The 24,794-nt window shown below is 43.7% G+C and overlaps 1 protein-coding gene and 1 long non-coding RNA gene across 4 annotated transcripts in view; one reads left to right on the forward strand and one right to left on the reverse strand.

The window, feature by feature from the left end:
• LOC143963434 (uncharacterized) overlaps positions 1-6,232 on the reverse strand; it is a 56,280-nt gene extending 50,048 nt beyond the window's left edge. Inside the window, exon 1 of the long non-coding RNA XR_013270962.1 lies at positions 6,111-6,232. This is a non-coding gene — a long non-coding RNA (uncharacterized LOC143963434). The remainder of the gene's footprint in view (positions 1-6,110) is intronic.
• A 213-nt stretch (positions 6,233-6,445) lies between these two features.
• The window catches only part of PHF21B (PHD finger protein 21B), a 185,152-nt gene continuing 166,803 nt past the window's right edge, over positions 6,446-24,794 (forward strand). For all 3 annotated transcript variants that reach the window (XM_077469366.1, XM_077469368.1, XM_077469367.1), the window contains exon 1: positions 6,446-6,932. In XM_077469366.1, the coding sequence (XP_077325492.1) occupies positions 6,879-6,932 (54 nt within the window). In that variant the 5' untranslated portion in view covers positions 6,446-6,878. The remainder of the gene's footprint in view (positions 6,933-24,794) is intronic.

The raw sequence follows: 24,794 nt of genomic DNA on the forward strand, positions 1-24,794 counted from the left end.
AGACACACATAGTGTGGCTTGGCTTCTCTGCACAGGATTTGCTTGCCTCTGTGTCCTGTGAGGAGAGAGAGAGCAGCGCCGCTGCAGACAGGCACAGCACTGGATGGAGAGAGGACTCAGGTAAGTATATGGGGGTGAGGGATGCAATATAAACACTGAAACATTTTTATTCTTTAACCACTTGCCAACCAGCCGCTGTCATTATACTGCGGTGGGTCGGCACAATCACACGAGCCGTCGTAGCTGTATGCCGGCTTCTTTAACCACTTGAGATCCGCGCTATTGCCAAATGACGGCATTAGCGCGGACCTACATTTCCAGGACTACGTCTATTGACGTCGTCCTGGTTACGAGCGGCCTGCGCGCCCCCTGAGGGGCGCGCGCGGCGCGCTCTGTGATCGGCGAGTCCATGAGACTCGCCTGATCACCGATCCGTGTAAGGGGTCGATCCCGACCCCTTATCACGTGATCAGCTGTCAGCCAATGACAGCTGATCATGTGACAGAACGGAGCCGGTAATCGGCTATTATTCCTCCTCGCGCTGACAGCGCGAGGAGAGAAAAAAAAAGCCGATCACCGGCGGCCGTGATCGGGACATCAGTCCCGATCACGGCCAGCAATACAGCTGACCACCTGCCCCCTGCCAGTGCCCACCTGCCCACCGCAGTGCCATCCTGAATGAAAGTAAGTGCCCCCCATCAGTGCCACCCAGCAGTGCCCATAGTGCCCCCAGCGCCACCCACAGTGCCACCCACAATGCCACCCACAGTGCCATCCAGCAGTGCCACCAACAGTGCCACCCACAGTGCCCACAATCTGCCGCAAAGGTGCTGCACCCCAGTGCCGCCCATCAGTGCCCAGCAGTGCCGCCCATCAGTGCCCAGCAGTGCCGCCCATCAGTGCCCAGCAGTGCCACCTATCAGAGCCACCTATCAGTGCCACCTATCAGTGCCCATCAGTCCCATCTATCAGTGGTACCTATCAGTGCCCATCCGTGCCACTTATCCGTGCCACCCATCCATGCCATCTTATCTGTGCCCATCTTTGCCCATCAGTGCCGCCTTATCTGTGCCGATCGGTGCCGCCTTATCTGTGCCTATTAGTGCCGCCTTAACTATGCCTATCAGTGCCCACCAGTGCAGCCTATCAGTGCCCACCAATGCAGCCTATCAGTGCCCACCAATGCAGCCCATCAGTGCCCACCAATGCAGCCCATCAGTGCCCACCAATGCAGCCATCAGTGCCGCCTAATCAGCGCACTTCAATGAAGGAGAAAAATGACCCGTTTGCAAAATTGTATAACAAACTATTAAAACATGATTTTTTATTTTTATTTTTTTGCATCTTTTTTTGTTTGTTTAGCAAAAAATAACTCCGAGCTGTAACTAAATACCACCAAAAGAAAGCTCTATTTGTGGGAAAAAAATGATAAAAATTTCATTTGGGTACAGTGTTGTATGACCGCGCAATTGTCATTCAAAATGCATCAGCGCTGAAAGCTGAAAATTGGTCTGGGACTGAGGGGGGTTTAAGTGCCCAGTAAGCAAGTGGTTAAGTGGGATAGCAGGTGCGCCCACACCCGCTGCGCTGCGGGGTTGCCGATGCTCGTGACAGGTGGTCCCGATGACCGCCGGCTAAAAGTGATCGCAGGCACGAGAGGCAAAACAGGGATGCTCTGTTCTGAGAGGAGATGCAGATCGTCACGATCTGTCATCTCCTATAATCAGTCCCCTCCCCCTACAGTTAGAACACACAGTCAGGGAACACACTTGTCCCCTTGATCGCCCCTAGTGTTAACTCTTTCACTGCCAATGACATTTATACAGTAATCAGTGCATTTTTATAGCACGGATCGCTATATAATTGTCAATTGTCCCAAAAAGGTGTCAAAAGTGTCCGATGTGTCCGCCATAATATCATAGTCATGATAAAAATCGCAGATCGCCACCATTACTAGTAAAAAAATAATAAAAATAATAATAAAAATGCCATAAATCTAACCCTTATTTTGTAGACACTATAACTTTTGTGCTATCCAATCAATATATGATTATTGCTATTTTTATTACCAACAATATGTAGAAGAATACATATTGGCCTAAACTGAGGAAAAAAATAACTTTTTTAAAAAAGAATTGGGGATATTTAAAAAGTACAAAAGGTTGTGTTTTTTTCAAAATTGTCGCTCTTTTTTTTTATAGCGCAAAAAATAAAAACTACAGAGAGGATCAAATACCACCAAAAGAAAGCTCTATTGCTGATTTTTTCCTTCAGATTTACCAAAACCATATAATATGAGGTCAAACCTTAGGAGTTTCAATGTGTATGCAATCAGGCAGGCCCTTGCACTACATGGTTTTGGTAAATCTGAAGACAAAAATCAGCAGAAAATCTGGCTTAACAATTTTGAAAAAAACAAACAAACAATATTTTTTACTTTTTGCTATAATCAATATCCAAAGAAAAATGTAAAAAAACTAATTTCTTCATCCATTTAGACCAATATGTATTCTTCTACATATTTTTGTTGAAAAAAACTCGCAATAAGCGTATATTGATTGGTTTGCGCAAAAATTATAGCGTTTACAAAATAGGGAATAGGTTTATGGCATTTTTATTATTATTATTATTTTTTTAATAATAATGGCAGTGATCAGCGATTTTTAGTGGGACTACGACATTGCGGCGGACAGATCAGACACTTTTGACACTTTTTTGGGACCACTGACATTTATACAGTGATCAGAGCTTAAAATAGCCACTGATTACGGTATAAATGTCACTGTCAGGAAAGGGCTTAACACTAGCGGGAGATCAAGGGGTTAAGTGTTCCCTAAGGAGGTGTTTCTAACTGTGTGGCCAGTGTAAGGACAGGGAGTAGAAAGAGATCACTGTTCCTGATCACTGGGAACAGCAAATCTCTCTCTACTTCCCTGACAAAAGGAGGATCTGTCTGTTTACATTGACAGATCCCCGTTCTGTCTCTCTCTCAGGAGTGATCGCGGGTCGCCGGCGGACACCACGTTCGCCGGCCACGTGCATCGGCTCTGATGTCCCACAGCGGTGTCATGTACCTACTTGGACTTAAAGCAGAGCTCCACCCAAAAGGGGAGCAGGTACCTGGCTTTACTCCCACTTCCACTCAGATTACCTATGCAGTCCGAGCAGATATTCTCCTCTCCCCCTTCCTCCCCGCAGTCATTTGGGACACGTCACAGGTCCCATAAGACTGTGAGACCATTCACAATGTGCAGAACAGCTCATGCATGCGCACTGGGGACCCAAGCCACAAGCTGTCACCGCTGGATGCCCACAGCTGACATGCTGGAGACAAAAGACAGGGGGAACAAACAGCTCGGGTGAGCACATCGCTGGATCCTGGGACAAGCGAGTGCCTGTTTATTAAAAGTTAGCAGCCACAGTCTTTGTAGCTGCTGACTTTTAATAAACACAAAATTGACTGGTGCTCCTCTTTAACTCATAGTGTGCCTTCACTTTTTACAAAGTGGCTAAATTTCTGGAATTCAGCTTTCAAGTGGAACTTTGGTCAGGAAAATAAATCTTGCTAAATCACTTCAGGCTGGCCCCTTTTGCATGTATAGCTATGTAAAGCATTAAAAGTAAATGCCTATATTGTTTAAAATCCAAATTTTTGGAGGCCGATTTGCTGTCAGCTATCCCAGATAGCAAGCAATTGTGCTGCAAATGACTTGCTAAACTATTGCTAGACTTTCCAGACAGATCATCTTTCTTTGTAAACATTCTGCAAGCCTGCTGCAAGTTCTGGTTCAGTTATGTTGTACAATAGACCTCCCACCACAGGGGGTCAATGTGGCTGAATTGTTATGCTGTAGACTTGCAGAGCTCTTGCTGTAGACTCACCACTGCAACTTTGCTCTTGCTAGAGACTTGCCATGCAAATTTGCTGCAAATTGAAAAAGTGTCAACTAGAACTTGTGCTTCAAGTGCCCTGCAAGTGTACAACTTGCTAGTGAAAATGTGTAGCAAGTTAACAGACTTACAATTCAACACTGCCACAAATTTGTGCCAAGTTATCCTTGCTATTTGGGTTAAAGTGTAATAAAACCCTCCTATCCTTTACAGGCAAGGATGCTGCCTCTACAACTGACATGGTGCTGCACTTGTGATCAGTTATGACACCAGTTGACAGTTTGGTTGAGGACACAAGAAAATGTGACAGTTAGCAATTCTGGCATTCCGTGAATGTAACTATTTTTTTAAACTGTTAAATCAATGGGTTTAGTTCTTCTTTATGATTTACTGCTGTTCATGGGCTCTGGGCTTCAGAAAAATGTCAGCCTCCAGTAAGAAGAGACAGGAGCAATGATGGAGGCAATTTACAGCACACGCTCATTTTGGTAGCATAATTATTAATGTGGAATGTATGTTCCTTGCTAAAGAGTGTCATTTTTTTATCAAGTTGCTATGGGTAAAATTCCACTTTAAAGTGTTACTAAAACCTGCATTCACTATATCTGGTCTCCCACAGTACACAGAACACGGAAATGCAATTATTTTAGTAAATATAAATGGCTAAATACCTTTTCTCATCAGCAGTACATAGCAGTCTTGTGACTTCTACCAGTGTCTGGTTAAAGCTTGTAGGAGGAATTTTCATTCTCCTCTGACTGTCCTATGAGGCTGTAGAACCCCTGACCCTCTGTCTGGACAGTGCTGAATTGCCCTGTGCCGATCACATGCACTATTCCAAGAACAAAAATAAAAACTCTCCAGCAATACACACCAAACTGTGCATGTGCACTGTGACTCCAAAGCTCTGTCTTATCAGGATATGTATTGGGGACAGTAATAGAAGGGGAAGATCAGAGAAGACGGGATCAAACAGCCTTTTTACACAATGAGGAGGATTAACCCCTTAGGTTCCATAGTGAGTATAACAAGCATACTTTACTGCATATACAGACTGATTTTACTGTTGTGGGTTTAGTAACACTTTAAGGTAAAAAAAAAAATCTTTAGAACCACATTAAACAGTGTGATACATTGTAACAGCACATTGCAAAACCCTCAGTCCCAGATAGTAAGGATAACTTGCCACAAATTTGTGGCAGTGTTGAATTGTAAGTCTGTTAACTTGCTGCACATTTTCACTGGCCTGTTGTACACTTGCAGAGAATTTGAAGCACAAGCTCAAGCTGACACTTTTCCAATTTGTAGCAAATCTGCATGGCAAGTGTCTCGCAAGAGCAAAGTTGCAGTGGTGATTCTACAGCAAGAGCTCTGCAAGTCTACAGCATGTAAATTCAGCCACAGTGACCCCCTGTGGTGGGATGACTATTGCACAACATAACTGAACCAGAACTTGCAGCAGACTTGCAAAGAAAGTTGACCTGGAGTCATACAATGCGGACTTGCTGTAATTGTGCAACAAACTCGTGAAGCCTTGCAAGTCTAACAATAGCTTAGCAAGTCATTCTCAAACTTTCAGCACAATTGCTTGCTATCTGGGAAGGCTGACAGCAGTTCGGCCTCTAAAAATTTGACAGTGTCTAAAAATAGAGAGCAACTGAGCATGTGCAGAGCAGGGTGAGACAGGGTATTGCTGGATTTTAAACAATATAGGCATTTACTTTTAATGTTTTACATAGCTATACATGCAAAAGAGGCCAGCCTGAAGTGATTTAGCAGGACTAGCAGTGCCATTATACAATGTAGACCAGCGCAGGCGTGTTCCAGCATGCTGGCTAGTGTGATTAAGCCCATAGTGAGGGTCAGTGGGATCACATAGAAAAATAAAAGAGTTGAAGAGGAAATGTCTGATTCCTGGTCCCCTGCTGTCCTCAGTGGTTCCTCCCACCTCCCCCTATGTGACTAGAGAAGTTAGTAATGATGGGGCCCATGGGAGGAACCACTGAGTGCAGCAGGGGACCAGGAATCAGACACTCCCAAACTGCTGGTTTGTGAATAACCTTCATTACAGGCAGCAGCAGAAGAGGTAAGTACTTTCCTTCTCAGGGTGCCCTTCAATTCATCATTTTATGTTAGTATCTGAGTGACTTTATAATGTCATTACTGTATCCAATGATAGAAAAGTCCATTTCCCGTAGTGCCCCCCTGTGTGCTCTCACCTAATCTCCGCAGCGTCCTCCTCCCTCTCCCGCTCTATTCAAGTCAGGAGAAGTCAGTCCAACTCACACACATCATCCCCGGGTACCACCCCTCCTCCCCGCACTCCTCAGCATCTCCATCACTTGGCCTGGACACTGCGCCTGCGCACGGCATCCCACTCCTCAGCCACGCCTCCCTCCCCCCTCTCACGTCACTCACACATTCAGCTCCTATACAAAACACGGGGGCGCGCTCCCGTGCGTGCACTCCCTCCTCCTCCCCCCTCCTCTCTTCTTCTCCTTCAGCTCCTCCGCATCCGGGCATCGCTCTCGCGTGCGCGCGCCTCGCTACCAACTTTTCTTCTCTCAGCAGCTTGGAAAAAAAAAGCTGTGCCCCCAGCTCTCCGTATCCCTCCGCCGCGCTCCGCTTCGGGAAGTAGTCCCCGCCTCTCTGAGCCCCTCCGAAACTCCGGCGGAGGAGACTGAAGAGACGGGGAGAAGAGGGAGACGGCTGAGACCGGCAGAAAAGTCCGTGAAGGAGGCAGAGAGGAGCCGGCGGAGGACGGAGGAGGACTGGGAGTGTGGAGGGGGAGAGTGAGCGGAGGAGTGCGAAGTGATGAGTCCGCTCCCCTCACAACTTGCTCACAGCGAGTAGTTCCCCGCGGACAGGAGCTCACTCCGCGCCCCGCACTCACCGGACTTGGCGGAGGGAGCCCCGCACAGGAAGAGCCCGGCACGGGGGAGGCTGGACAAACTTCTCGGGGGGACGGAGCGGAGGGCCGGACCGACATGGAAGTGCAGAGCCTACAGGAGGCCATCCAAGTGGAGATCCAGTGTCACCAGGTAATCACCTCAACTCTATGGGGGGGGGGGGGGCTACTACTCACCTCAACTTAGGGGGGCGCTACTACTCGCCTCAACTCAGGGGGGCACTTCTACTCGCCTCAACTCAGGGGGGCACTACTACTCCCCTCAACTCAGGGGGGCGCTACTACTCGCCTCAACTCAGGGGGGCACTACTACTCGCCTCAACTCAGGGGGCGCTACTACTCGCCTCAACTCTATGGGGGGGCTACTACTCGCCTCAACTCAGGGGGTGCTACTACTCGCCTCAACTCAGGGGGACGCTACTACTCGCCTCAACTCAGGGGGCGCTACTACTCGCCTCAACTCTATGGGGGGGGGCTACTACTCGCCTCAACTCAGGGGGTGCTACTACTCGCCTCAACTCAGGGGGGCGCTACTACTCGCCTCAACTCAGGGGGGCGCTACTACTACGCGCCTCAACTGAGGGGTGCGCTACTACTCACCTCAACTCAGGAGGGCGCTACTACTACTACTCGCCTCAACTCAGGGGGGCGCTACTACTACTCCCCTCAACTTAGGAACTCAGGGAGGAGCTATTACTCACCTCATTCAGGGGGCGCAACTACTTACCTCAACTCACGAGCGTGCTACTACTCAAGTCAGGGGGGCGCAACTACTTACCTCAGCTCACGAGGGAGCTACTTCTCACCTCAACTCGGGGGGGGGGGGCGCTACTACTCACCTCAACTCTGTGGGGCGTTACTACTCACCTCAACTCAGGGGGCTCTACTACTCGCCTCAACTCGGGAGACTACCACTCAACTTAGGGGGCCGCTACTACTTAACTCAACTCAGGAGGTGCACTACCATTCAGGGGGGTGCTACTACTCAACTCAGGGGGCTCTACAAATCAACTCAGGGGGGCGTTACTACTCACCTCAACTCAGGGGGGCACTACCACTCAGAGAGGCACTACTACTCAACTCAGGGGGGCGCTCCCACTCACCTCAACTCAGGGGACCCCCTACTGCTCAACTCAGGTGGCACTGCTACTCACCAGGTACTGACCTCAGCTTAGTGGGCCCCCCTACTGCTCAACAAGGCAATGCCCTCAACTTAGCAAGGGGCCCCACTTTTCACCAGTATATACACCTTAACTGAAGGGGGGGCCCTACTGCGCAACCAGGTTATGGTTGGAGGGAAGGGGGAGAGGCTATTACACAACCCAGGTAATGACATCCACTGGGGGGGGGGGGCTACACACCAGGTACTGACCTCAGCTATTGGGGGCACTCTACTGTGATGGAGGGTCCTATCTTCTGAGGTTTGAGGGCTATTACTCATCCAGGTGATGACCTCAACTGTGAGGGGCTCCCCAATTTCTCCCCAGGATGCTCCCTGACTTTAGGCACTTTACCAGCTACTTTGTGAAGGAGGGGTTGTCACCCTCTGTGTTCTTCAGTTCTTCAGTTGTGGATCTGCCTCTCCCAGGACTCTCTGCACCCACTTAGTAGTCATATTTATTGTTTTGGTTGACGCCCACTTCCACTCCACTCTTCATCTTCTCTTTTCCTCTATAGCAATGCACTTATTTTTTCAGTTGCTTCTTCCTAAGAAAACAACAGTTCCCATAGGAGGCAGCTTTCTCTACTCATCTCAGCCAATTGACAATTTGGAAACAAACTGGAAAAAAAAATTAGACAACACTTCCTTATGAAAGTAGATCTGGATGACACTGAGTTTGTCAAAGCAGCATCTCTGTGCTGCTGATCTACTCTGACCTCTTTCAGCCACTTCCTGCCTCCATGCCCGGGCTCCAGATGTGGTTGCATGCTGTTACTCCTGAGCGGATGTTTGTCAGAACATGTTGTCAGCTTGGCTGCTCATGGTCTCCACTATGTGACAACGAAGGAGCACATTTGGGAGACAGTTGTCACCGCTTAACAGGAAATGCCTGAATAAGGCCCTTGGGGCAGGATGACCAATGGATTGTTTTAATGGAAGTTGCAGATTTGAAGATATTAAAAACTATTTTTGAAATGGTGTGAGGACTTAGTGATGATTGGGTTTAGGTCTGCTTGTTCCTCCCATGAATAAAGTGTACATTTTTATTAGATTTGACCTAAGAATTGAGGCTTTCTACTTGTGTAAAGCACCCTCTCCAATACACTGAACTTTACACCCACTTTGTGCCCTCTTTTAGTAAATCCCCCTTGTGCTCTTCCCTCCGAATATATCTATTTTTTTGCACCCGTTCCATAGCTTGTGCTCTTCCCTTCACAATCTTCTCTTTGTAATACTTTGTATTTTTTTTCTTTTCATCCTAACCTTGTTTCCATTAAGAACTATAACCTTCACTTTACTATTGTTGACTGTTCAGTGTTATTCCCCCCCATCATGTTCAGTGCTTGGCTGGCCTCACTGTAGGGGCCCTTTTTTTTATTAACAACGTGTTTCAGTATCCATATACACTTTGTTGCCTGCTTAGCACTTCCAGTACTCAGAACTCCCTATTTTCTTTCTTTTTTTCCTTCATCGCTTTAAGTTTTGTGTTTACTCCTCTATCTCCTTCCTCAATGGTCTCTCCCCAGATGTGATTGCTTTCTGCTGCCATTTCACGTCGGCGTTCAGTAGATCGGCAGCGTACTTCAGCCTGTTCACTTGTTCCACTCTTCATCATTTCATCACTTTACTTGATGTTGTTTACTCTCCTTTCGTCTGCCATGCCTCATTTCCATGCTGTTTTCCTCTGACAACTTCATACGCAAAGTCCCAGTGTCCCTGGTGTAGTCTACTTTTTCCCTTTATCCCTGGCGTAATCTACTTTTTCCCTTCATACACCTTTCACTACTATGCCATCTACTTTCTCCCCCTTTCTTACTCTCCTGTCCTTACTCATCCCCTTCCTTTGCCCCCTCTCCACTCTTCCTCTTCTTGGCACTCACCCCCTCCTTCTCCCTACTCTTCCTCTTGTTCCTCCCCCCCCCCTTTCTCCCCACTCTTCACCCCCCTCCCTTTTTTTTCTCCCCCCTCTCCATCTCTCTCTCTCTCACTACTTCTTCCTCCCCTCCCTCCTCTCCCCGCCCCCTCCCTCCCTTGTCTTTTGCTGGAGCAAGCAACAAGGATTTGGAAGTAATATTGCGGTGCTGCTGCGTGGAGATTAGGACGAGACCTGAATATTTATGAGCTGGCTTGGGGGAAACTGCCTCACACACGCACTGTGTGTGTTTACTTGCCTCTTTGTTCCTCCCCATTTCCATCAAACTTGAAACACTTTCCCATTCCTCCTACTCTGACACTCTTCTATCTAGATAGACTTAGTTATTTTTTTATTTGTAGTTTTTTTTTTCTTTCTTTTTTTTTTTTTTTTAAGGCATCTTAGATTTAATTTTCTTTCTTCCTTAGAAACTAGTTGCACGGATGAAGCAAGAGCCACAGGTAATTGCAGATTTTTTTAAAAACATTTTTGCAAGCTATTTTCATGTCCTTCGGATTTGTTGTTTGTGGTGGAGTACAGCTGTACAGTGGGAGGATGACAAACTTTATCGGCTGCCATCGCTTTTTTTTTTTTTAAAGAGATCATTCCCATGTGAAGGCGCAGACTTGTGTTATTTTTTTCATCTTTAAAATAAAAGGTGTCAGGGAATAGCCATTGAGCTTTAATAATTACTTTGCCCCCTTCCTGTGTAACACAAGAAAAAAATCACATGAACATTCTTTTGCACAGTATGTTGACTTCTGCCTTTCATTTCTCCTAGTCCTGCGTTTGTCGCTACAGAATACTTTTAAGTGATTTTTTTTTTTTTGCTTCAATGTATCCTTGAACGCTCCAGCAGAAGTTGTCTCTACAAGATAAATAATGATACATCTCGTGATGAGACATCAGAAATATCTTGTACACTTGTTTGTGTTTTTTTTTTCCCTTCCTCTCTATACGCCATACTTTGTAAACACCCTGTTAAAGTGTGTCATTTTTCCATAGGCAATCAAGGTTGCTCAGTGTGCAGCATTCTCAGCATTCTCCTCCATGGCTCAGCAGATCACACACACACACACATACACACACACTTGTGAGTTGTAGATACATGGATTTTCTTCCCCTCTTCTTTTTTTTCCCCAAGGCATCCATTTTGAACGGATGGTCTTGTTTATGAAGGTTTAAAAAAGAAAAAAAAAAAAACACTCACGGAGTGACTTTTTGATCTTGACGTGCAGTAGGGGCTGGGGGGATGTTTATATGACGAGGGCTACAGCAGATGGATGTTGGAGTGTTCTTTGTTGCAGATTGCTGCAGCAGGCAATCCATTGAACACTTTCTCCTCTGGCTTTATTGAGACACTTTCACTCTCTTCTTCTTTCTTGGCACCACAAAGTTAACTCTTTGCTTGCCAGAAGTGCAGCGAGACCCCCCCCCCCCCCATCCTCTTTCTTCCTTAGCTTTGCCGGAAATGGAAGAGAGGGGGGAGGCAGTATGTGTGTATGGTATGTGGTTGTGCTCCTTTCAGTACCATGGACAGATGCCATTGAAAGCCTTCTTCCTCCTTCCCCCAGTGTAGTGAAATGCGCAGAACTTTCACACTGGAGCTTGTGCATGTTATGTGCCTTGCCGCTGGCTCGTTTTAGGGGTCTGTGTGCTGTTTTGTGAAGCCCCAGGGTGAATGTGAGCAGTTTGCGTTTCTCTCCTCCCCCCCTTTCAATGAATCGATCGCCCTTCCTTAGGAATGCAGCAGCTTTTCAGCACCAAACTTGGAACAGCTCCTTTATCATCCGCCGACCCCAAACCACCCCCCTTGTCCTTTCCTTGTCCAAGCCATTGCCCCAGGTCGGTGATTTAATGTTCTGCTGTTACTTCTGCTCGAGTTTGGAAGCCTTGTCATGTTAATGAGGGTTTGTCAGCACTCTCAGTTTGGTAGTGGAAGCTTCCATTTTGTGAGAAAGGGGTGTTGGTTTCTTCCTAACATGGAGAAAAGTCTGCAGAGTTTGAGATGGGGGATGGGGCCCCATTCATGCTGAACATTACCATTTTGATTGCTTTGATGCCATTTTTGGAGGGGGAGGGAATCAAATCACCCCTTTTACTCGTGCAGAAACACACAAAGATGTTTAATCACTGTACAGAATCAGAAATCAGATACTTTTCTTTTAGAAAAGCAAAACCTTTTCACTGCCTCATACCTAAAGGCTGTTAGACCTTTAATTAGAGTAAAAGAGGCAAGCTGTTGACTACAGTTCGTTTACAAGGATGCAGATTTTTTTTTTCTCTTTACTGCAACAATGCACTGCTAGGACCAATCTGTGTGTTTGTGTTGTGCTTTAAGAGCCTTTAAAGAACAGCTGCAGTGATATTCACTGCATCGAAAATAACTATATTAATACTTTAAACCTTGAGATGTTTATAAAGATTATCATCAACCTTTGGTTTATTTTTAGCACTTGTATATATATTTGGATTATTTCAACAACTGGTGCAGTGAGAAGTTTTTAAAACCAGACAACATATTTAAGTTAATCATAAGTTATAACTTAATTATCCTAGATAGCAATGTCAGTTTAACAATGAAGCATTTTGATTTTTATTATAAGACTTGTAGTTTATTAGCTTGTTAAACACGGCAAGACTTTGAGAAAGTGAATTAAATTTGATCTTTGTTAGATTTAAAAGAGTTTAAAGATCTGTTTTTACCATGTGGGGATAATGTATCAGATCGACGTATGAAAAATTGGAACCTTTAGCATAAGTTCAGCTCTATTTACTGATTGAAAAGCACATACACACACTTGGCCTGTGTGTGCTTTTAATCTGGTCATTCGATTGAAGGTTATAGTACCTAAATATGTGGATTGTGCATTATACAGAGAGCTGCATGGATGATGCAACAAGCTTAAGTACTTTCTGCAACCCAGTATGATGATGTTCACTCAGCTGTGCATGTTTACAAATAATATAGTTATTTCTTCCTTTTTGTTTCATTCCCTTTTTTGCCTTTGTACTAATTATCCAGTTTATACATCAGCTGTTTCATTATCTTATCCAGTTTATGAAACTGCTTCATAAACTGTACTTTAAGGGAGTGATTTATCACAACACATTATCATTCGGTTCATTGCTTCATTTTTATCATTGCTCTATAAATCTTATTGGCTAAGGTCTAATAATCTGATATGTGTTGTCATCTCATCCCAGCACGGACTTAATTCTTGTCACACAACACGCACTGTTTAAATATGGAGCTCGGAAAAAAAAAAAAAAGAGCAAGCACTGCAGCATTCTGGGGGGATTTGGACCCCAGCTGCTTGTTTGCATTAGATTTTGCTTCAATTGTCTTCCATTCTCTTTGATTTGCAAGAGCACAGATTTGTCTTCATGGGGAGGAATAGTTTAATAGTTATAACCATCGAAAGCCGACAAAGTCAGCAACTTAGATGCTTCCAAGTTTATGAAAACATTGCTAGGCAATGTGCAAAGCGCAGTAACTTGTAACAGCCAAACAGCAATCATCGTTCATTGTTCTGATTGCGTTAAACCGATAAAGGCTAAAATCCGATAGTGTGCAGCTCAGATTCATCGCTTTTTCCACTCCATGTTAAGTAAGCTTGAACATAGTTTTACTGGTATCTCAGTGTATTTTTGATGCTTGTATTGCCAGATCCCTCTGGTTTTGGTTTGCTTGTTTCTGAATGATCCTCAATCACCTAGGGGCCATTGGTATAAAGCAATCAATGTGATTTACACAAAACATTTAATGGTGATGAACCAATCACTGTCTTTTAAATTGCATATATGTGCCTCGAAGATTCACCCTTAGTGAATGTTCACTGAATGTAGGATTCACTGTTTTATTAATGTGCTCCAAAGTGTGCTCTTGGAGAAGTTACTCACATAGAAACAAGAGGCCTTTCTAAATGTGCTTTGAAAAGCCTGCTGCATCTTTCTGCAATAGATTCTATACAATTCTAAAGAATTGCCTTTTTTTACTTTATTGACAGCCTTAGTAGTTGAGTGGTTGTAGTTTGTGCAGTAGTCTAACACTATTCTTTAAAATGATATCAAACCCTTTTTTTATATATATATATTATTAAAGATAATGATGTGTGGACTCAAATTGTATGCAGTTTCTTCTTATATTTCTGCATCTATATAGTCACTTTTCAGCCTTACACCCAATGGCTGGTCCTAATTTTCTTTGTACAGTTGGCTCCTTTACTTGCAGGGTCCTATGGAGCCCTGCTGGATCTACACTTCCATGCAAGCCAATGGAAAGAGAACTATTTACTGATGTAAATATCAACCTGCACCAACAGGCAGGCTGTAAGCAATAGAAGGACTAAGGCCTGCCTCTGCGCCTTTGTTTGAAAGCAGCTTACAAGGGCTGTGCATGTGTCATGGTGCTTGAATCAAGGGACATGTAGTCCCAAGGAAGTGAACTCTTAAGGAAACGATGGGACTGGAAGTTCAGGGAAGCGGCACATCGAGACCCAAAGCTGCACCTGAAATAACTTTAAAATGTAAGTATTTCAGGATATTTTCTGGAGCAATTTATTTTGTTTTGTTGCAATTGTAAGTGGAAATTTTTTAAAAAAAAAAAAGTATTACTACTCTAACTCATTGAATTATTTGTCATTACTGTTTGTGTATGATATCAGCGAACTGGTTGACTTCAGCCATGAGTTGGATGTCATATATTGTAGTGGCCCACTTTGCTCTTGGTGCTTTAGTGATATGAAGTTTGGATCAGAGGAAGAAGGTTGTCATGAGCATGTAGTATTTGTTTTAATCTGTGTGCAGGAATTGTGGCACAGGAAGCAGTGAATTGCAGTGGTGCTGATTTCTTTACTTGCAGCATGTTTAAATTAAGCAAGGCCAGCAGTTTGATGAACAGTGTTGCTGTTCCGTTAACAAGCTTAGGCATATTGTCTTTGGTGTAAAGCCAAGCAAAATGGCTGCTGCCTGTGGCCTTCTCTCAACAACTGCTAATTAATATCAGAAATTATAACAGCTTGATAAAAGAATTGCTGTTAAGGATAGGATTTTAGTTCATTATGATTTATAGCCAGCAGGCCTAAATAGAGGCAAGCTCAAGTTTTTGTGACATTTCTTCAGTAAATATAGGCCCTTTTCTTATATCTGTTGTTGTTTCTATCATTGTTAGTGTCAGTCAGTATTTTAACCAAAGAAGGCAAATGGAGATCCTCAAGATTTTTTGGAACTTCAAAACTCACATTAGTTTTTAATAGCTGGGTAGCTAAATTGCTTAATAGTTTTTTAGATCCCTTGGGTTTTCGGAGCAAAATCACTGTGCTTGAATTCCCAGGTCTGTGCACTTACCATGAGCGGATCCTATCCTATTTTCTCAGCTGGATTCTGTATGTAAAATAAAATGAAAAAAGAGAAGTGGGAACAGCTGAAGGAGCAGAGAACTAGAGTTTAGATCACATCTGTACATCTTTGGTGTTGTGTGTTGTGGACACCTTTTACACTTGTTACCATTGAAGTCTGGGTAACACATGTATTTGTGGAAATCACATCAAGGATGTGGCAAGCAGGTCTTTTTCAATGCACCTGTCCTCCGCTGCACCTAAAAGGAAGAGAAAGGAATGAGGAAAGTCAAATGTCACCACTGGGGTCCTCAGTAGCTATAAGAAGATAGGGAGTAATTTATTTCAGAAGACTCTATTTGTACCTGAGATATCTCTTATGAGTGGATTAACTCTTTTAAGCGGAACTAAACTGTATCTGAGCAGCAAAAACCAAAAATGCTATTCAATACATTTTTAATATTCAGTGCAAACTCAGCCATCTGTCCATGACTCCATGTTTAATTTTGTTGGAAAATCACTTTGAAAAACACCCTCTAGCATTTTTAGCGGCAGTGATCTTGAGTAAGGGCAGATGATTCATGTAGCATTTACTTACTAGAATACATCTGCCCTTGGCTCAGGCATGCAGGGAGGAGGGTGTGCTTAGCTGAGAAAAGCCCCTCCTCCCCTCCCCCAGATGCAAGAAGAAATGCCCAAGAATACTCCAGTATAAAAATTATTTGTTATTCCTTTCCATCTGTTTACTAAGACTAGCAGCAAAAGGATTAAAAATAGTTAAAGTGGTTGTAAACCTCAAACAGGAAACATGGACAAAGAATATCCCTCTATATTGTGTACATTTCTGTGTGCTGCTTTGTTCCTCTGCTATCAACATGAATCACTTCTGACAATTTTTCTTGACACCGAGAGAAAAATTATGACAGGGGAGGGACCTCCAGCTGATTGACAGCCTCAGCTCTGTTCCTGTGTGAAGGGGGTGTGTCCCTTCCTTCCAATCAACTCTCAGTGCTTTCCTCGCATTAGCTATGCAGAGTGTAACTTCAGCTCTCCACCCTCTTTTTTCTGAACTGTCAGACAGGACTTTAAACAGATGTAGTGAAGAGAATACAGTAGATAAACAGGTACAACTTTTGTAGGATGATTTGTTTCATCTCTGTGTAGCACCTGAAGATAGTCCCTTCACTGCATATACAGTGCAATCCAAAAAGTATTCACAGCGCTTAACTTTTTCCACATTTTGTTATGTTACAGCCTTATTCCAAAATGAATTAAATTGATTATTTTCCTTAAAATTCTACAAACAATACCACATACAAGTTTGTTTGAAATATGTGCAAATTTATTAAAAATAAAAAACGAAAAAATTGCATGCATATAAGTATTCACAGCCTTCGCCATGACACTCAAAATTGAGCTCAGGTGCATCCTGTTTCCACTGATCATCCTTGAGATGTTTCTATAACTTTATTGGAGTCCACCTGTGGTAAATTCAGTTGATTAGACATGATTTGGAAAGACACACCACTGTCTACATAAGGTCCTACAGATAATAGTGCATGTTAGAGCACAAACCAAGCTCTGAAGTTCAAGGAATTGTCTGTAGACTTCCAAGACAGAATTGTATTGAGCCACAGATCTGGGGAATGGTACAAAAACATTTCTGCAGCATTGAAGGTCCCAATGAGCACAGTGGCCTCCATCATCCCTAAATGGAAGACGTTTGGAACCACCAAGGACTCTTCCCTCGAACTTAGTGATCGAGGGAAAAGGGCCTCGGTCAAGGAGGTGACCAAGAACTCGATGGTCACTCTGACAGAGCTCCAGCATTTCTCTATGGAGAGAGGAGAACCTTCCAAAATAACAACCATCTCTGCAGCATTCCACCAATCAGGCCTGTATGGTAGAGTGCCCAGATAGAACCCACTCCTCAGTAAAAGACACATAACAGCCTGCCTGGAGTTTGCCAAAAGGCACCCAAAGAACTCTCAGACCATGAGACACAAAATTCTCTGGTCTTATGAAACAAAGATTGAACTCTTTGGCCTGCATTGCAAGTGTTTTGTCTGGAGGAAACCAGACACTGCTCATCACCTGGCAAGTACCATCCCTACAGTGAAGTATGGAGGTGGGGATGTTTTTCAGCAGCAGGAACTGGGAGACTAGTCAGGATCAAGGGAAAGATGAATGCAGCCATGTAAAGAGACATCCTTGATAAAAAAACCTGCCCCAGAGTGCTCTGGACCTCAGACTGGGGTGAAGGTTCATCTTCCAACAGGACAACAACCCTAAGCACACAGCCAAGATAACAAAAGAGTGGCTACAGGACAACTCTGTAAATGTCCTTGAGTGGCCCAGCCAGAGCCCAAACTTGAAGCCAATTGAACATCTCTTGGGAGATCTGAAAATGGCTGTGCACCGACGCACCCTATCCAACCTGATGGAGCTTGAGAGGTCCTGCAAAGAAGATTGTGAGAAACTGCCCAAAAATAGGTGTGCCAAACCTGTAGCATCATACTCAAAAATACCTGAGGCTGTAATTAGTGCCAAAGATGCTTCAACAAAGTATTGAGCAAAGGATGTGAATACTTACAGTATCTCACAAAAGTGAGTATACCCCTCACATTTTTGTAAATATTTTATTATATATTTTCATGTGACTACACTGAAGAACTGACACTTTTCTACAATGTAAAGTAGTGAGTGTACAGCTTGTATAACAGTGTAAATTTGCCGTTGCCTCAAAATAACTCAACACAGACAATAATGTCTAAACCACTGGCAACAAAAGTGAAAATTTCCAAATTGGGCCCAAAGTGTCAATATTTTGTGTGCCCACCATTATTTTCCAGCACTGCCTTAACCCTCTTGGGCATGGAGTTCACCAGATCTTCACAGGTTGCCACTGAAGTCCTCTTCCACTCCTCCATGACAACATCACAGAGCTGGTGGATGTTAGAGACCTTGTGCTCCTCCACCTTCCCTTTGAGGATGCCTCACAGATGCTCAATAGGGTTTAGGTCTAGAGACATGCTTGGCCAGTCCATCACCTTTACCCTCTGCTTCTTTAGCAAGGCAGTGATCCTCTTGGATGTGTGTTTGGGGTCGTTATGTTGAAATACTGCCCTGTGGCCCAGTCTCTGAAGGGAGAGGATCATGCTCTGCTTCAGTATGTCACAGTACACGTTGGCATTCATGGTTCCCTCAATGAACTGTAGCTCCCCAGTGGCGGCAGCACTCATGCAGCCCCAGACCATGACACTCCCCCCATCATGCTTGACTGTAGGCAAGACACACTTGTCTTTGTACTCCTCACCTGTTTGCCACCACACACGCTGAACACCATCTGAACCAAATACTCTTATCTTGGTCTCATCGAACCACAGGACATGGTTCCAGTGCAGTGATCCATGTCCTTAGGCTGCTTGTCTTCAGCAGACTGTTTGTGGGCTTCTTTGTGCATCATCTTTAGAGGAGGCTTCCTTCTGGGACAACAGCCATGTAGACCAATTTGATGCAGTATGTGAAGTATGGTCTGACCCCCCCAGCCCCTTTAACCTCTGCAGCAATGCTGGTAGCACTCATACATCTATTTCCCAAAGACAACCTCCGGCTGCGATGCTGGGCATGTGAACTCAACTTCTTTGATCGACCATGACGAGGCCTGTTCTGAGTGGAACCTGTCCTGTTAAACCACTGTATGGTCTTGGCCACCATGCTGCAGCTCAGTTTCAGGGTCTTCTTATAGCGTAGGCCAGGGGTGCTCAACCTGTGGCTCTCCGCTGTTGTGAAACTACAAGTCCCATCATGCCTCTGCTTTTGGGAGTCATGCTTGTACTTTTCAGCCTTGCCATGCCTCATGGGACTTGTAGTTCCGCAACAGCTGGAGAGCCACAGGTTGAGCACCCCTGGCCTAGGCCATCTTTATGTAGAGCAACAATTCTTTTTTTCAGATCCTCAGAGAGTTCTTTACCATGAGGTGCCATGTTGAACTTTCAGTGACCAGTATGAGAGAGCGAGAGCGATAACACCAAATTTAACACACCTGCTACCCTTTCACACCTGAGACCTTGTAACACTAACAAGTCACATGACATCAGTGAAGGAAAACGGCTAATTGGGCCCAATTTGGACATTTTCACTTAGGGGTGTACTCACTTTTGTTGCCAGCGGTTTAGACATTAATGGCTGTGTGTTGAGTTATTTTGAGGGGGCAGCAAATTTACACTGTTATATAAGCTGTACACTCACTACTTTACATTGTAGCAAAGTGTCATTTCTTCAGTGATGTCACATTAAAAGATATAATAAAATATTTACAAAAATGTGAGGGATGAACTCACTTTTGTGAGATACTGTATGTATGTACAGGGGATTTATTTTCTTTTTAAATTTTTAATAAATTTGCAAAGATTTCAAACAAACTTTTTCACATTGTCAGTATGGGGTATTGTTTGTAGAATTTTGATGAAAAAAGGAATTTAATCCATTTTGGAATAAGGCTGTAACATAACAAAATGTGGAAAAAGTGAAGCGCTGTGAATACTTTCTGGATGCACTGTATATAAGGGCTAAAAACCACTTTAAAGTGGTTGTAAATCCATTAACCACTTGGCACCCATACTATGTCTATTGACGTCATGGGCTTTCGGTGGTTATATCTGAATGATGCCTGAGGCCACAGACATCATTCAGATATTGCCGTTTTCAGCCGGCGATTCCCTGCACCATAAGAATGATCATAGCGGCTGTTCCACCGCTTGATCGTTCTTATGGGTGGCGGGAGGGGACGCCCCCCTCCCGCCGCCCTCCGGTGCTTGTACCGAATCACCGTTTCCATCCGTGAGACGGTCACAGGATCCGCCGGCCCCAGCAAGTTACCATAGAGATTTCCGGCGGACCAGATCGTCCCCAGAGTCTCTATGATCGTTCAGAGGCCGGGCGCGATGTTATGACATCACGCCCGGCCTCTGTATTCAAATTAGCGGCGCCGATCTGGCTAGGACGCCAGGATCGTTTTTGTAAAGCGCCCCTGTCCCCGTGAGCTCGTACACAGAAGCGAACGCATACGTAAGTCCCGCCCACATATGAAAACGGTGTTCAAACCACACATGTGAGGTATCGCCGCGAATGTTAGAGCGAGAGCAATAATTCTAGCTCTAGACCTCCTCTGTAACGCAAAACATTTTTAAATGTTTTTTAAATGCCAAAGTTTGGCGTCATTCCACGGGCGCGTGCAATTTTGAAGCGTGACATGTTGGGTATCTATTTACTCGGCGTATCCTCCTCTTTCACATTATGCAAAAAAATTGTGCTAACTTTACTGTTTTTTTTTTTTAAGCATGAAACAGTTTTTTTTCTGAAAAAAACATGTTCGAAAAATTGCTGTGCAAATACCGTGCGAGATAAAAAGTTGCAACAAGCGCCTTTGTATTCTCTAGGGTCTTTGCTAAAAAAACGTATATAATGTTTTGGGGTTCTATGTAATTTTCTTGCAAAAAAATTTGGAATTTTACATGTAGGAGAGAAATGTCAGAATTGGCCTGGGCACGAAGTGGTTAAAAAAAAAAAAAACTAACACCTGCAAGACAAAGGCATAATGAGCTAGTATGCATAGCATAGCAGCTCATTATGTAATACTCACCTGAGATCAAAGCCCTCGCTGCAGTGCCCATGCACAGCACCGGCCTGCGACATTTCTCCCCGGAGTTACTTTTGGGTATAGCAGCTCCGCCGCTGTGATTGGCCAGAGCCACAATGATGTCACTCCCGCGCATATGTGCTGTAACGGCACACTCACTGAAGCAACGGCACATATGTGTCATTGCTTCAGTGTTTGTCAGTGCGCATGTGCCGATGACATTGGCACATACAGGGAGATATCTCCTAAACCGTGCAGGTTTAGGAGATATCCTGACTAGCTACAGGTAACCCTTATTGGCTCACCTGTAGCGAAAAGTGGTCTGTAAAGGTTCTCATTCAACTACTTTAATGTTGATTGAGAGAGTTTTGTTCCCCTTTAAGAGGATATCTTCTCGTCATTAAAATCACAAGAACCCTGATTTTGTTGTGATATCTCATGGGGCAGACGAGTTCATTTAGAATTCATGAGCCAGTTGCTCCAATCTATGAACCAGGGAACATGCACTTGAACAGCTGTAGAAAATGCACATAAAGGTACCAGCTGTAATTTTTTTTAGCTTGCCTGTACCCTGGGATTTGTTGAGTTTGTCACTTATGCACAAGATAATATTTTGCACCTGCATAGAAGATTGCAGATCAGCTGTCAGCAGCTCGAGTCACGTTTTAAGATGAGGACAGGAAGTGGATGGGGGTGGGACTACTGTTTCATGTGAGTGCATTGTATGCAAAAGTCCAGAACCCACAGAAGCAGGACACTGTCAGAAATACTGCCCATTTTCTGATAACAAAACTCTGTGGAATGTTTTAATTTTCATGCTGGGCAATCTAGAAATAAAAAGCTCTGGAATATATATTTTGCATATTTATAGCTGGCTATTGCCAAAACCCCAAGTGTAGTAATGGCAGAAAACTTTCTTCAATTAATTTCATTATTCTAAGCATATGCGCAATGACTTCTAAAGTTTCAGATGGCTTTCAGATTTTACTGACTGCTGGCTGACTGCCACTTTGAAATGCCTGCTAAATAAAGGAATCTAGTTTATATGGGAATAGGTGTTTTGCTATCTACTAGTTACTAAACATTTGCTTTTTAAGTGACAGTTGAGCTAAAGCTTAAAAAAATAACAATACAATGTAGCAGATGGTGAATTGTATCAATTTATGCAGGAGTTTGTTTATCAGATGCTCAGTGGATGCTACCATATGTCTTAGAAAGCCCATCTCATGGCTGGAATCAATGGGCCTATGTGTGCAAGTACTAAAGGAAATGTTGCCCTTAGTAACTGGTTTCTGTACAGCTGTCAGTATTCAAGTGCAGAATATAGAAGCTTACTGGTTTCTATAACATAAAAATGTTTGAGTTCTACACTGAAAGTGTACCATTACTGTTTTTGGCAATTGCTTTAGGTCAAGGCTTGAATAACATGCAAACACCTCCAGGTACCTGTATAGGTTTACTAAAAAGCAGGAATGTCCAACCTGCTGCCCAAAACAGCTATGAATGCAGCCCAGCACAAAATCTTAAACTTTAAAATGTGCATTCTTTTTGGGGAAAGTTTTGTAAAAATGCATTTACACTTAACGAACACTTTCAGCCGAAGAAAAGTTTGACAGTGTCTTTTTACTGGACTTTTATAAATTTTATCTTCCCAAAGAAAATCTCCTACTCTTTACAATCACGCCTTATTCATGTCATCAGTGTTCGGGAGCACCTATATTTGTGAGCAACTATTTTCAAGGATAAAGCACACGAAGGGCAAAATTAAAACCAAAATATCTGATGAGCACCTTGAGAATCGATTGAGAATTGCTACTACATCCATCCAACCATATACAGATGCCTTAGTTTATCAAAAACAGTGTGAAATATTGCACTGGTTTTATTTTGCCTTTTTTTTTACTTTTAAAATAAATATTACAGAAAAAGATTGAAGTTTTATTACTCAGATAGGTACTTTATCTGTTTCAGTGTTCATTAACCACTTCGCACCCAGGCCAATTCTGACGTTTCTCACCTGCATGTAAAATTAATAATTTTTTTGCTAAAAAATTACATAGAAACCCCAAACATTATATATTTTTTTAGCAAAGACCCTAGAGAATACAATGTCGGTCATTGCAACTTTTTATCTTGCACTGTATCTGCACAGCAATTTTGTTTTTGGAAAAAAAAACAGGTTCATGCTTTTAAAAAAAAAACAAAAAAAACATTAAAGTTAACCCAATTTTTTTGCCTAATATGAAATATGATGTTATGCCGAGTAAATAGATACCTAACATGTTGCGCTTCAAAATTGCACGCGCTCGTGGAATGGCGCCAAACTTTGGTACTTAAAAATCCCCATAGGCGATGTTTAAAATTTTTTACAGGTTACATATTTTGAGTTACAGAGGAGGTCTTGAGCTGGAATTATTTCTCTTGCTCTAACGTTCGTGGTGATATCTCACATGCGTTCACTTCTGCGCGTGAGCTCATGGGTATAGGGGCACTTTAAAAAAGAAAATTTTATTGCTAATTTGACTTTTATTTTTTTTATTTGACATTTAAAAATAAAATAAAAAACATCCCTTGTAATAGGAATATGGTCCTTTTTACAGTGAGATATGGGGTCAATAAGACCCCATATCTCACCTCTAGGCTGGGAAGCCTAAAATAATAAAAAAATAATAATTTAATGCAGAGGCCGGGCGTGACATCATAACATCGCGCCCGGCCTCCGACTGATCATAGAGACCTCGGCGATAATCTGGTCTGTTGGAAATCTCTATGATTACCATCCGGGGCCGGCTGATCAGTTCTCCAGCTCACCGATGGAAGCAGTGAATCGGTAGAAGCACTGAAGGGCAGTGGGAGGGAGGGACGTCCCGCCGCCTGTAAAAATGATCAAGCTGTGGAGCAGCTGCTATGATAATTCTTATGGTGTAGGGAATTGCTGGCTGAAAAAGCTGATATCTGAATGATGTCTGTAGCTACAGGCGTCATTCAGATATAGCCCCGCAAAGTCAAGGACGTTCCTGGACGCCCTCCCGGCACGAAGTGGTAAAGATCTGCTTGGCTTTTTTCCTTTCATCAGCTATTCCTATTGTTGGTGTATTTTATGTGTGGCCTAAGACTATTCCTCTAAATCCTGAGACAATTTATTATGCAAAGATTGACTTCAGCTTGAACAGTGGTACTTTGCTACCCCCCTCCCCCCCATCTTGATTTCCTCATCTTAAAGCGGTAGTAAACAGCAGTTAAAGTAAAAAAAAATCCCTGCAAGGTAATTTCATAACGTATTGCATACTAGCACATTATGAGAGACTTGCCTTCAAACAAAGCCCTCCAGCGTCGCACTGTCACCGCTGAGAGGGCTTCCATCTTCACTCGGTCTTCCGGGTTCCTGGCCTCCGGCTACATAAGTGGCCAGGGGCACAATAACATTGCATGGTCGCGGGAGTCGCTGTTTACAGCATGGGTCCTGAAGGTCTGGCGCAGTATGCCGGACCTTCAGAGCGCATACACCGGTGATGTCACCAGCTGAATATCTCCTAAAAAGTGCAAGTTTAAGAGATATTTACAGTACCTACAGATATTACATGGCTTACCTGTAGGTAAAAGATGAAAAATTGTGTTTACCATCACCTTAATACAAGTGAGCAAGGCTGCCCATCACAGTCATGAACCAATAGTGAAATCAGAGGGATCAGGCAAAGTCTCTGACATCAGTGTTGAAAGTATTACAGTCTTTTAAGGGCTTGTTCACACGTTGTCCATTGAGCTGCATTTATCTGCATGACAGTTGTTTTCTGTTTGCCCTGTTCACAATATACATGTGTGGTGGTGTGCAGAAAAATGCACTTTAAAGGACGTATTGTGAACAAGCACTAAAAAAAACCCCAAACAAATAGCACGATGCATTGTAACAACATACTGTACCACCACGCAATGCACACACA

The sequence above is a fragment of the Lithobates pipiens genome, unplaced genomic scaffold (genome assembly GCF_037356315.1).
Source record: "Lithobates pipiens isolate NorthernLeopardFrog02 unplaced genomic scaffold, aLitPip1_a1.2 Scaffold_8, whole genome shotgun sequence".
NCBI lineage: Eukaryota > Metazoa > Chordata > Amphibia > Anura > Ranidae > Lithobates > Lithobates pipiens.